The sequence below is a fragment of the Phaethon aethereus genome (genome assembly GCF_964289735.1).
Source record: "Phaethon aethereus genome assembly, chromosome: 19".
NCBI lineage: Eukaryota > Metazoa > Chordata > Aves > Phaethontiformes > Phaethontidae > Phaethon > Phaethon aethereus.
This window is the reverse complement of record NC_138595.1, coordinates 1,753,301-1,766,228: the sequence shown is the minus strand read 5'-3', so window position 1 is coordinate 1,766,228 and position 12,928 is coordinate 1,753,301. Positions and strand designations below refer to the sequence as shown.

The 12,928-nt window shown below is 49.6% G+C and overlaps 1 protein-coding gene across 2 annotated transcripts in view; it reads right to left on the bottom strand.

The window, feature by feature from the left end:
- The window catches only part of MSI2 (musashi RNA binding protein 2), a gene marked incomplete at both ends in the record, with an annotated part of 252,321 nt that overhangs the window by 24,981 nt on the left and 214,412 nt on the right, over positions 1-12,928 (bottom strand). Inside the window, 2 exons of one of the 2 annotated variants that reach the window (XM_082008649.1) lie at positions 6,509-8,453; positions 12,071-12,145. In XM_082008649.1, the coding sequence (XP_081864775.1) occupies positions 8,413-8,453; positions 12,071-12,145 (116 nt within the window). Of the gene's footprint in view, positions 1-6,508; positions 8,454-12,070; positions 12,146-12,928 lie in introns of those variants that run through there. The other variant, XM_082008648.1, reaches the window with a different exon arrangement.

Below are 12,928 nucleotides of genomic sequence, written 5' to 3'. Positions count from 1 at the left end.
TTCCTGCATCAACAGTTTCACTTTAAATACTGAAGCAGCCTTGTACGAGGGAGGATGCACACATCTGTTTTTAAATGCTTTGCCCTAAGGTCACGGATTTAGTCAACGGCCGGCTGCAAGCAACTGCCCTCTCCAAGGCACAAGTAAGTTTGGGAGAAGGAGGGATCGGGGCGGCGCGCCCCGGAGCAGCAGGGCTGGATTCGGGCAGGCAGCATGCAGCCCTGCCGCCTCGCACTCGGCATTACCGAGCGGAGACCGCCGAGAGCCCAGGATTTAACGGATCTTCCAGGGGCTTTGTGAACAAATCTGGCAAGAGCTGCGCGGCGCGAGCAGGGCCGGTCCTCACGGGGACTCGAGGGGCTCAGGGGCTCCTGGCGAAGGACGTGTCCCCGCCACAGGTCTCTGCCCTGCTCCATCTCGCGCTCTGGCGGGATCATTTCCTTCCCAAATCGCCGCTTTCTCCTCTGCCCCAGCCTGAAGCTCGTTACAAGGCGACCGTGAGCGAATGAGAACCGCAACCATCTTATATCCCCTTGCTCCACCCGAGATTTCTCTATGAGAAATCACTGACTGCTTCAGGCCTGCTCTGTTCAGCCCCTGAAGACTCCAAATATCTTGTGACTCCAAGGAACAGGAGACTGTTCTCTACAAACAGCCAGACAACAGGAATCAAACCAAGAAGAAGTCACAAAGATCATGAAATTAGTTCTTACATCAAAAATATTATGCAAAGAATTTTCTCCGCTTCTAATGGCTAAAGCACTTGGGGCACATGAGGTGGTATGTTTAGACTCTGGCAATAAGCACATGGATTTAAAACAAGAACAAAAATGGAAGCCGAGATTCTCAAATCATCACCTGACTCCAGCATCGGGTTTCAGAAAATAACCAAAACTATGGGACAGGCATGGGGAATAAAAACACCACCGCCATACAACTACGCCCAGCAGAGCCACCGCGTCTCAGGGCGGGACGTTTCGGACGGCCCTACGCACAGCGAGCGCTCAGGATACCCCCCCCCGAAGGACTGCCGCCTCGTACGCCGACGGTGCTCCCCAGCGCGCTGCTCTGAACACCGGTGCGTTTAGGAGGTTTACTTCATCTCCCAGGAAAAAAGTGCAAAGTCTGGAATATAAAATCACGTGCCGGTTGAGTGGGAAAAGGAGAGGGGGAAACTGATACCCTCTTTTCAAACGACGTTACCGGCAGCTTTGATCAGCACAGAAGAGCTTTGCGAGGCTCACAGCTGTCATTTCAAATGGGTTCTCGCTTGCATTATTCTTTCCATTAGGCAGTGTTATCCTCTTTGTGGGATCTTTAGGCTTCATTTCAAAAGTATCAGAGACTCAAAACCATGAAGCAGAAGAGCCTGGTAGCTTTTTTTTTTTTGAAGGCAGGCAGGCGTGGGTCCAATTTACTGGACAAAAATGTAGCCTTTAACGGTGAGCACGCACGAGGGAAAGCTCCATCCCAAAACAATCCCTTTATGTTTAAAACCTCCATCTTTCAGGCCTCTGTCTCAGACTCACCCTCCCTTTCTATAAGGAAACAAGAATGAGAAGAAAAAAACCTGCTACCATTTAAAGCTTTAGATTAAAAACTGAACACTCAACAGAGAAGAATATACACCCAGAGAAATTAAATTTTATCTAGAACTGATGAAAGATTGGGATTCTACCAAATCACTCACAAACTCGTTATCACAGTTTAGCAGCAATTAACTCTTTGGGATTTGACTGAAGACTCTACCAAAGGTCTCCCAAAGTCCGCAGGAAGCGAATGCGGAGGCAGCTACAAGCCCCGCTTGAAATGTCCCGTGTTTCCCACCAGTGACCCTGGTTTGTCTTTAAAGAAGAAGGATAGCGCCGTCCACGCAACAGCGAGCGGAAGGCACCAAGCACGGTGCAGGGCAGACCTCCCCGGAAAGGGAGAATTTCTTTCCTCGGCTTTTGATCAATTCTCTTAACACTTTTAGCATCTCCAAGCCCGCTCCGAGTCCTTTATCGTGACGGCCCCATTAAGTGTTTCCCTTTGTCTTTATATCTGTGTTCCATCAAGCTTATTAAAATCTACTTCACCAGGTCAGAAAATTAGCGAACTTCAGATACAGCACATCATGCAAAATGGAAACCTCATTAAGCAGCGCGCTGCGTTATTCAAGGCACAGGCATCTGCTGCTTAAAATGTACAGTGCGTGGCAAGACTTCGCAGAATTCTCAACGTCAGACACCCGTAATGCACTTCACACCGGATGCGTGTTTGCAGATGGATGTTATTATGAGCAAATATTTCTGCTCTGGAATTTCAACAAAACAATAAAACCCAAATATAGTTAATTTAAAATTTGGCACTTCCACTTTATGTACAGTAAATGACCCATTTTTCAGCTGTTTACCACTCTCAGGCCACGGTTTTTAAAATGAGAATGATGCATTTTTGCCCAGTAATTACTTTATGCATCAGTTAGACAAAGCCTTGTTTGTCTCCAAATCATCATTCTGTGTCATTTCAAGTGTAATAACCCTTTTGCAGTTATTTCACCGTACAGAAATCTGGGAAACTTCTCAAAGGCAAATAGTTTATTCTAAGAAAACTATTTATTAAAAAAAATGCAAAGCAAAAGCTGGTAGCTGATTTAGTTTATTTACTCTACGTAAAAACTGTTCCTATCCTACAGCAGCTTCAAAGGCATCCGCTACACTTCTCAAATGTGTCCTGTGAAAACTATACCTCCCACCATCCAACACTCGAACTCAGTATGTAATTTGGATTCTCCCTAATTTAGTAACTAGTGAACCACAGAGAATTATGAGCTTCAAGTGAATGCAGCTGACGTGGATGAAAGAGAATCTCAACTAAACCGCTTCCTAAATGCAAGTAATTGTGTTTAATACTAAGTTGATCGCTCCGATGAAAGCATTTCTCATTTTAAAGCCTGAAGCCAGATATTTACCATTGATTTTTAATAAACAAGGTAAGTATAAATGAAATGATCACTGCAGGGGGAGGAATACCTGCGAATTCGCCGCACCCGAGCTGCCACTCAGCACAGAAGCTCTGACTTTCTGTCACCTGCTGCTGAACGAACAAGGGCAGGTTAGATGGAACCACATTATGGCATATATTTGAAGTTCAGCAAAGTGGCACTGATTTGCTTCAAGCCTCGTTTCAGTTGCTGCGACGGTATAGAAAATGAGCTATTTGGTTAAACCGCTTGCTTAAATGTTTATGAATGGTCTTAACTACCTGTAAGATAAGTATTATTAAAAGACAGACCCTTGACGATGAACAAAGGCATAAAGAACTCATGTCTGGAGGCTGGAGCTGGAAAAATTCAACGCAGACAAGAGGCAACTATGTAAAAGAGAAGATAATTAATCAGAGGACAAGGTTATCAGAGGGTAGGAAATTCTTCGCAACCTACGTGTGTCGAAGTCGCGAGTGAACGCGCCTCTCGGAGAGATGCTGCAGCCCACCGAGCGCAACGGCCGTCGCTGGCAGAGACGGGGAGCTTCCCACCGCCTTGCTGGAGGATCTGCCGCTGCGTATTTCATAATCCACGTTATAAAGAAGTCAGAGGAGAGGATTGTGATGCTGAGCCCCGAAACCTTTAGGACATCGCTGCAGTGACTACGTATTACTGCGCTTCTGGGCAAAGGAGGACTTGGAAGCTACTTAATTACCAGCTTGAAATCCTCCTACTAAGTGTGATTGAAAAACATCCACATCTGAATGTTTTTGTGCTTTAAGGAGACCAATCTTTCAAGTTCTTTGCAACCCCCAGCTCCCAATTTTTAACAGCTTTACAGTTAAAAATTGTACCTACAGAGGCATAAGGCATAAAAGCAGGCTAGCCGTCATGTTCCGGCTAACGCGGACACGTAGAATTCCTCACAGCAGAACCGGCATTACCAGAACACGTTCTTCTTTCTATAGGGTCATCCATGATTTCCTCCATACATGTGTGTTTGCATTATGCCTCTTTACTCCTGTGAATAATTATTCTCGTTACGCTTCCCAATTGCTGCAGCTGTGGCCTGTTCACCGCAGAGGCGCTCGCTCAGGAGCTCTGCTGCTGCAGTATCACCCCAAAACGCAAAGAGCTCCCGAGAGACTGGCAGGTTTGGGTTTTTTACCTCTTCTCTCCTCGCTGTCCCTTTACGATCACTCATTTTCAGGGCAATAGCCCTGAAGTTTTGAAGCCTGTCTCAAGCTCCATGCACGGATCCGTGAGCAGTCGAGAACAGGACAACCAGCGTTTAGGTTCAACGTTCAAGACGTTCTTATCGCTCAAGCAGTTCCTCAGGGTATCAGTGGAGAAAATCCTAGTGAAGGATGTGGGCAGTTTTGGTCCTTCCTGCTGTCCGGGGAAACCTTAAGAGCAGCCTCACTCGCCCAGAGGTGACGGGGCAGGAAAAGGGGGGACAGGCAGCGTTTTTACCACCCACTCTGCTGCCACTGAAATGGGTGGGAGCTGGACCACTGACTCGGACCAACAGCTTATCTCTTGAAAACCTCACCTTACATTTAATATCCAGTAGATTAAGGGGTGGTGAAAAAGAAACTTTATGCAATTCTCTGCAACGTGAAAAAAATGCAACTCTTCTCAGAAAAAAAAACGTGCCTAAGAGGCAAAGCTGCTTAAGCTCTGCTCAGACTCAGAGAACAGCTCTAGGCACCATTTTTTCCTGCGTCAAAACAAAAGCCACTGTCATCTAAGCAGAACTTGAAGGTGTACCTTCCGGCTGGAAATTATGGGCTTTGCTATATTAATTTCTCAGTTTGCTGTCTGCAGTTCCAGCTGCTCCTCACTCCGGGGATGCACCTGCAATGTGAACGGTCCTGCCCTCCGCCAGCAGAAGAAACCCAAAATCTTAATTTTAAAACAGGTCCAGTCTATAGTCTTTGTTTTCACTGATGGAGGCTGAAATGGAGAGGTTTGAAGAGTGGTAATTAAGGTGGTTCTAGCAGATTTCAAACGCACTTTGTAAACCATTTTATGCCATGCAGATGCAGTAATGTGTTTTAGGTGAGAAAAAGCATGCAGCGCAGGGATGATTACAGCAGATTTTAAGCAGTTAAGAAAGGGTTAGACAAAGGAGTGAGAAACATTTCCAGCTTCGTTCCGCATCTCTTACTGTTGCAAGGCTTAACTAACTGAATAGATGACTTAAAATATATTTTTATTCCCTCCCCCTATTTTGCAGCTGCCAGCAATTTCTCCTTTTCTTAATGTTAAGTTTGACAATTAAAGTATAATGACCAGACAAACTTTGCTCCCATTGCTACGTGTTATACAAGTCTTAGACCTGTGTAACGGTGCTTTGGAAGAGTGTTTTATAGAGTTGACTCTTATTAACACTAACTTCATTAATCCCAAAGAAACCACGTGTATGCAGCATCTCCACTTAAAACCTCTTTCCATCCCCAGAGTAGTCGGGCGCTCGTGTACGCGGGCACGTGGCTCGGGGTCGCTGAAGCACCGTGCACGTCACGCTGGGAGCCAGACCTGGACAGCCTGGGGGAATTCGCTTTATGCTGCCTCTGGTGAGCTCAGCTCCCAGACCTTGCCAGACCGCGCTCAACACGGTAAAGCTGCGCCTCCCAAGGCCATTGCCTGACACCACCACACCTTGCTACGGACGCAACGGCCAGCTCTGCGGCACGCTGAAGCTACAAACCGCTCTCCGCCTCCCGTTCCCACTGCACTCCCCGTAAGAGGTTATTAACCAAGAGCGAGACCTGCAGGAGCAACGTAACGTGCAGCTTCCCAGTATTGCTGGGTGTCCCAAATAACAGATGCAGGAACTTCCTTACCTCACCAGCTTCTCTCAGACACTACGAAAAAGGAGCCTTAAGCACGTCATTATTATAATAATTACCCTTGTCTTTGGTACCAGCTCCTTTTCCTGACCCAGAAAATAAGTATTAGACCTACTAAGCAAGCATCACAAGTAACTTTTACACAGGAATACCTTCCTGGCCGGCCCCGATGGCCGACAAGTGAACAGTTTGTGACTGGTATCAGGAAAGAAACTGAATTAAGCTCTGCAAGGAGGGAGTTGGTTTTAAAAGCCCTCATAATAATGAAAAACGCCAGTTTAGACTTTGAACTCATCTTGCGTTGTATTTTCACAGCACCAGGCGCTGCAGGAGCGTGACCCGAGGCTGGGCTTCACGGACTGTGAAGTACCATTATTAACTAGCAAGTGTGTTCCCCCAAGCTCTGAAAAGTTTGTGAAAGCATGTGTTTTTCCCACCTCTTCCCATATACAAAGGTTTTAATAAGCTTTAACAAACATGCAAGCAAACAAACCCTTAATTAAAAGATAAATTTAAATTCCTGAGCTGAAGGCTTCTAAGTAACTCTGACAATCCCCAACCGTCCAGGTAGCGATGGAAGAAAGTATAACCGAGGCAACCCCAGGGATGGCAACGTCCCCGCTCCGCAGGCAGGGCCAGCGGCACCCGTCCCAGCACGGGGTCTGCACCGCGAGCGCCGGCTGCCGTCCCAGCCGGGGACCTCCTCACAGCCACAGGAGTTACCTGATTTTCCTTTCAACCTCCGAACAGCAGAAACCGGTTCCTGCACGGTAGTGCTGGAGAGTTTGCAACAAGGGTTTCTAATACGCTTACGGGTCTGATGCTTAAACCCACCTCGGTCGCTGGCACGGGCCGCACTGACCGCAGTGGTGGAAGAGCAGACTGCTGGGAATACTGCAATTTTAACACGGAGTCACTCCTCTCCCCCCAATTACAAGCGCACTGTCGTCTTTTTTGGTTTTAATCTTTGCTGCAAACACACCTCGTATGTAACCGTTCATCTGCAGATTCTTCAAACACTGGGTCACACACTTTGAGTGATGGTTGTTTTATTCTTTTATTAAATTGTCATTGGTACTGGTTATTTGGTGCGTCCAAACCAAAATATTAAAACTGCAAGCTAAGAGAGCAGCAACACAGCATGTCCGTTGTAAACAATTTATTATTATTTTCTACCTCAGTTACTTACAGGAAAAAAGTCATAAAAAAGAAAAAAAGAAAAGCACAGATGGACTATTTACAAAAAATGGGAAAATTCACAATAGCCGAAATGTTTGCAAATCATGCACACTAAGACAAGTTCACAAAAGCAAAGCAATTCATAGCAAAAAAACCCAAACAAAATAATAAGAAGCCATACAGATTAAAAAAAGCTATTGCCTGCAGAAAAGTAAAAAGAAAACTAACCAATTATTACATCAAGCATCTTTAATGAAATGAACAGCATAGCCGTGTATTGTAGAGCCTTTGACACTGACATTTTAAACAAGTGGATTAACAAACATTAAAATGCATTACAGTTCTACTGTAAGCATGCAATTTACTTCTCACAAACTTATAAAATGGGTAGAAACACTTAAAGAAAAACAGGATTTAAATACGATGCGCGTTTTCTACCCAAAAGTCCAGAATCTGATCTTGTTAAAAATAAAGCCAATGGATGGAGGCGTTATCGCACGGGTTTGCAGCTCTTCTGCGATTTGGGTGGAGATTAAGAGGCGCGACCCAGCTTAAGCTGGCAGGGGAAAGCTCGTCCCTCTTGCCAAAATTTCAGTGATTTGCCCATGATTTGCAAGCAAAGGCTGGAAGGAGAAGCGACTGCAGGGAGGGTGCGAGAGCATCGCCGGCTGCAAGACGAGGGGGGGTTAGTGGCGCGGAGCCGGGGCAGGGCTGCGGGAGGTGCCGTAACTAAGCCCTTTGGCGGTGGCTTCCAGCCACGGCCCTTGCACGATTACGGCAGCTCCAGACGGAGCCGCCAACCCAAAGCGAACGGACCAGGAGAAAACACGTGTGGGTCTGCTGCGCCCACAGCCGCCAGCCCCACAGGTCACGCCTGTGGACGCGGGGCACTCGCCTTGAACGGTTAAACCCTGCGCTGCCAGTGACCCCAGTGACAGGAGCCGCCGGTCTCGCTCCACCCTGGTTATGATTTGTGCTACTGCCGAACGTCTCTGGGTCAAAAAGCGCCAGCATGTCTCTTTGGGGCCGCTTGTAAGACCCAATCATCATTTTTGCTTCCTTGACAAAGTTATTTCTGAAAAGTTTGTGAGAAGTCATGCCTTCGTAACGCCCCTAACCCCAGTCCTGGTGAGTTACATTCCAAGTGGGCATTAAAAACTCATCACAAAGCAGAGGAAAAAAAAAATAAAAATAATAATAAAAAAGTAAGCAAACTCAAAGCAGTGAGGATATGGAGCCTTTAAAAAAATAAAAATAAAATAAAAAGTCCAGTCAATCAAACCAGCCAGTAAGAGCAGCAATTTTTCAGTGGACATTGATATTAAACATGGACCACCCAGGCTTTTTCTGTTTCTGTCTCTCATTAGCACTGTAGTAAACCCCGATTAATTTGTTATGCATCTTTAAGAACTAGTTGATAAAAATTATGTCTTGTGAAATCGGCAAATAGTCTGCAAAGTGAAATAAGAACAGAAATTAATAGATTAAACTAAAAAGATAAGTCCCAGAAATTAAAAAAAAAAAAAAAAAAAAGACACAGAAAGGGAGCGATTGCAATTAAAAAAAAAACAAAAAAAAAACCACCAGAAAGGCTACGTACTGAGTTATAAAGACCTAAAGGAAAAAAATAACGTGACGGGAGAAGATAGGGCAGTCGCCAAAGTGATTGCGTGCGTCTCGCCCGTGGAGCAAGGGGCCGTCCCCGTGTTGGTAGGCAAGAGCGGAGGGTGCGGGAGAGGGTCCGTCCCGGGGGCCCCGCCAGCAGCTCCGGCAGCCGGCACGCCCCGGTACGGAAACGGAAATGCAAACAGGTGGATCGCGACATTTGCAGTGTCGTTTCGCTTGGAGGAGAGCAAATACCAACAGGACAGTCCAATTCAGATGGGCATTTCTTTTCTTTTTTTTTTTTTTAAATTAAAAAAGCAAATAGGTAACGTAACCGGAGGAGGAGCCGGAGTAAGCGCAGCGGCGGGTGAGGAGCCCCGCGGGACGGAGACTGCTAACAGCACAGCTCTGCCATGACACCCGCCGGGGACGACCCCGGCTCCAGCCGCCCCGCCGGGCCCAGTGACCGCAGCGCAGGCACCGGCGCGGCAGAACAGGTTTCACAACAGAGCTGCGCTGTAGTCAAAAGCACCGCCCGGCCTCCTCCGCAACGCACCGTCGGAGTACAGCTGTGTATTTCCAGGTACTCTGTGTGCACTTACACACACAGAGCGATGCGGGTGCAACACCAGCGCTGCTCAGGTACCGCGGAGGCGGCCGAAGCGCGCAGGCACGCTGCCCGGGATGCTCCCGCAGAAACAGCCAAGTATTTTTCTTTTTGAATCATGACACTGAGCACTGGCCATGACAACGTATTTAAAAAGAGGATTTCCGATTTCCCTCCGCTGGTTTCGCACGTGCTCCTATCTCACGGTGCAAGCCACAGCTGTACCGTGGGCCCCGCGGGTGCTTCTGTGAGCTCCAAAACACGCGAAGGGAAGGGTGGGGGGTTCAGGCTCTTTGGAGGAGGAAGACTACGTGCTGGAACCAGGCTTACGCTATTCGTCCTGCGGCACTGAACGCCTTTCCCCACGGCTGGTCGGTCAGGCTGCCTACTCGATTCCTTCCCACCGGAGCCTGGAGCAGCGGGAGCGAGGGCTGCAGGAGCCCTGTGCCGCAGGACGCGGCTCCCACCAGCAGAGAGGGGAGAAGGGAGAGTGGGGAGAGCCATGCGGGCGCCCGAGACACGGCAGGACACGGTGCGGAGTGGCACTTACTTCCAGCGCCGTTCCCGCGGCAGGAGCAAGCGGTACTGGCACACCCCGTCCTTGAACCCCAAAACGCTCCCTTGCAGCCTGAGCTTTGCTGCTGTGGTACGGGGCTCCCTGTACCACCCAACGCTCCAGAGGGAGCACCCCGTCCTGCCGATGGGTGTCGGAGCCCTCGCACCGTGCCGCCCGGCAGGGAGGGCTCCCGCGCCCGCGCCGCTCGGACAGGTCGTGCTTCCGGAGACCGCAGTCCCCAGAAAAACCGCCTAACAACTCGGTTAACGGTTCTCATTGCCGTTACGGGAGAAATGATCTGAGCGGGAGTGGAGCGAACGACACGGGCAGAGCTTTAAGGCAGGGGAATCCAAGCGAGGCGACGGGGGACTCCGAGCAGCTCCCCTTCCCTGCCCCACGCCCGCAGGCACGACCGCTGCCTGCCGCGAGGTGCACCCGCTTTGCGGTGGCGACCACCCGCTTTGCTTTTCTTCTGCCTAGTCAGTCGCCAAAGAGACTGAAAATAACTAGCAAATAACTGGAAGGCCTGTTTGGAAAAACCAGGCCCTTAATAAAAATACATATAGCGAAGGCTACAGTCAAGCGGCACCTCTGCTGCCAGCTGGCAGACACATTCATTTTGGATGTGTTTGTAATTAAAGTCATCTTAGCTCTGCCGGTTTTCATCATTTAACTTATCAAGGGTGTCTCTCATTTAGCTGTCTTCGTACGAATCAGCTGCAATCGTGAGGACGCGGGAGGAAAGCGTGAGACACCATGCAAACGCCTTCTGAAGCCTCCTCCTCACGTTCAGCTAACGGACCTCTGCCCGCCGGCTCCAGCGCCGCAGCCAGCGCCAGTGGCGGTGCCACCCGCAGGAGCAGCGTCGCCGTCACCACCAGCGGCCGCGTCACCCGCGGCTGCCGCCCCTCCCTGCCCGGCACGCCTCCGCGGCAGCTCCGCCGTCAGCCCTGACACCCCGCTTGTTTCGGACCCGGCCCGGTTTGGGAGGGTGGTAGCCCGGGTGGGAAAGGGGCAGATGAGTTTCCAGTCGAGCCCCAGCAGTTCTGAGGCAGGGCAGCTGAAAAGAAGGCGCTCGCAGCGCGGCTTGCCTTGGCGTTACTAGTCCGAACGCCAGCTCCACAGAAACTACCGTCCCAGGGACCCTGCTGGTCTTATGGACGTTAGTAGCATGTACGCTTCCAACGCGACGTTCCACCCTAACGACCTCGCGCCGAACGCAGGGCTGCGCTTTCGCCCCGGTGCGCCGCAGGAGAGCCGAGCGTCCCTCCACATCCTGGCCCTTCCGGAAGGACCTTCCCGCCAGGACGCCTGGTTTTCCTCCCCGCAGCGCTGCTGCCCCTCCCGCACCCGCCCGGGCTCGCTTCGGGGGGTTTCACCCGCCTTCTCAACGACCCTGAGCGGAGCTGTGCTCCCACCCCTCCCTTTCTAAGCCGCCGAGGAGCGCGGCAGCGGGACCGCGCGTGCGTGACCCCCGCGACGCGCGCGCTCACAAATCAAACGCGCAGCACGCCGGGGTTTCCTCGCCACCGTGTCCGGCTGGGCTTCGGCTGTTAGCGAGCCCAAAACACAGCAGCGTCGCTTTGCTTGTTCGAGCTGCCCAGGAAACCCCAGGGTGAAAGGAAAGGCAACTCCGCCCCGGGCGCTTTCAGCGGCACGCGCTGGAACGGGAAAGGGCTTTTCGCCATCCCCGCTGTGCGCCGCAGCCGGCCCGCGGCGCGGTGCAGCCGCCCCCACCCGGTCCCACCGCCGCGGCGGTCGGCAGCCAGGCCAAGGCAAGGGGGGAAACCAAACCGAAGCCAAACCGAACCATCGACACGCGGCTAGAAACGGTTTCTGTGAAGGACACCAGAGACAGCGATAGACACAGGAAGGCCGGGCTTTTCGCTCCAAGACTGCGCTTGCAATGAACATACACTTACCGCGGGACAGCATGGGAACGTGCGTGCGAGTCTCTGCGTGCGTGTCTGTGTATATCTCTATAATATATATGAAAGGAAAAACCCATCAAAGGGAAGATAACAGCTCTTAAATTATCTCTGTTGCTTTACGTTTTAATTTAAGAAGTTTGTTTTCAAATAACCAGTACCAATTTACACGTTACTAAAAATGTATTTAGAATATGTATATAGAAATATCTATTTTAAAATAGCAAAAATAAAAAAAGTTGTTGTGTGAGATGCTCCCTGCAGACTTGCCTGTCTCAGCTTGCAGCTATGGTTTTGAAAAAAAGGAAAAAAAAAAAAAAAAACGAAGGAAAGAGGGGAAAAAAAGTAAATATGCAACCGAAATGTACGTACCTGGGAACTGATAGCTGTAACTTGGGGCAAATCCGGGATATCCTCGGCCATACGTTGCAACAAAATTCGGGTAACCTTGATCATAGAAACGTAGGAAAAAAAAGAAGAGAGAGAGAAAAAGAGAAGTTTGAACATTAAGAAAGGCTTGTGGTTTTCAAATACAGTGCAAAATGACATGGAGGATGGGTGAGACAGAAAACCCCAGATTTATTCTGCTCATGCAAAACTGCAGAAAGGTTTCATTATTCTCTTGGATAGAACCATCTAGAGCTTGCCTGCCTGGCTTTGTGCGGGAGACCTGTCACTCAGGTAATTAACATGCACTTTGGCATCCGAAGTCCAAGGACTGTGCATACTTGTTAGCTGGAAGAGTAAATGCCAAATGCTAAGGCTAAACACATAACACAGGTTTGCTCTGACATTTGGAGAGCTTACAATGAATGTACTTTGCTTCAGAGCTATTGACAGTTGGAGATTAAGGTAGTAGTAATTCTTTATCCCGGGAGTGTGAAGGACAACAGTTAACACATCAAAGAGTCAGAGGCAGCAGCAGCAATGAGCCAGAGAGTCAAAGAGCTTTTAATTTTTCAGGAAAGTAAAACCCAGGTATGAGAACTGCTTCCTAAAGCGATTTCTGAGATACGCGCAGAAGCGCATCCAACCTCAGGCAGCTTTTGAAGTCTCGTTATGACGGCAACACCGCTCGGGATCGTTGTGTTAATAAGGGTGCTGAAGGAAACGCGCCGAGTGGCGGCTCTGCCGCTCCGGCAGGGCGGCCGGGACGGGGAGGCGGTGTGGTAAGCGCAGAGCCCTCGGGGCGCGGGGCGGCAGGCCCACCCGCGGGCGTTTGGCGGACGG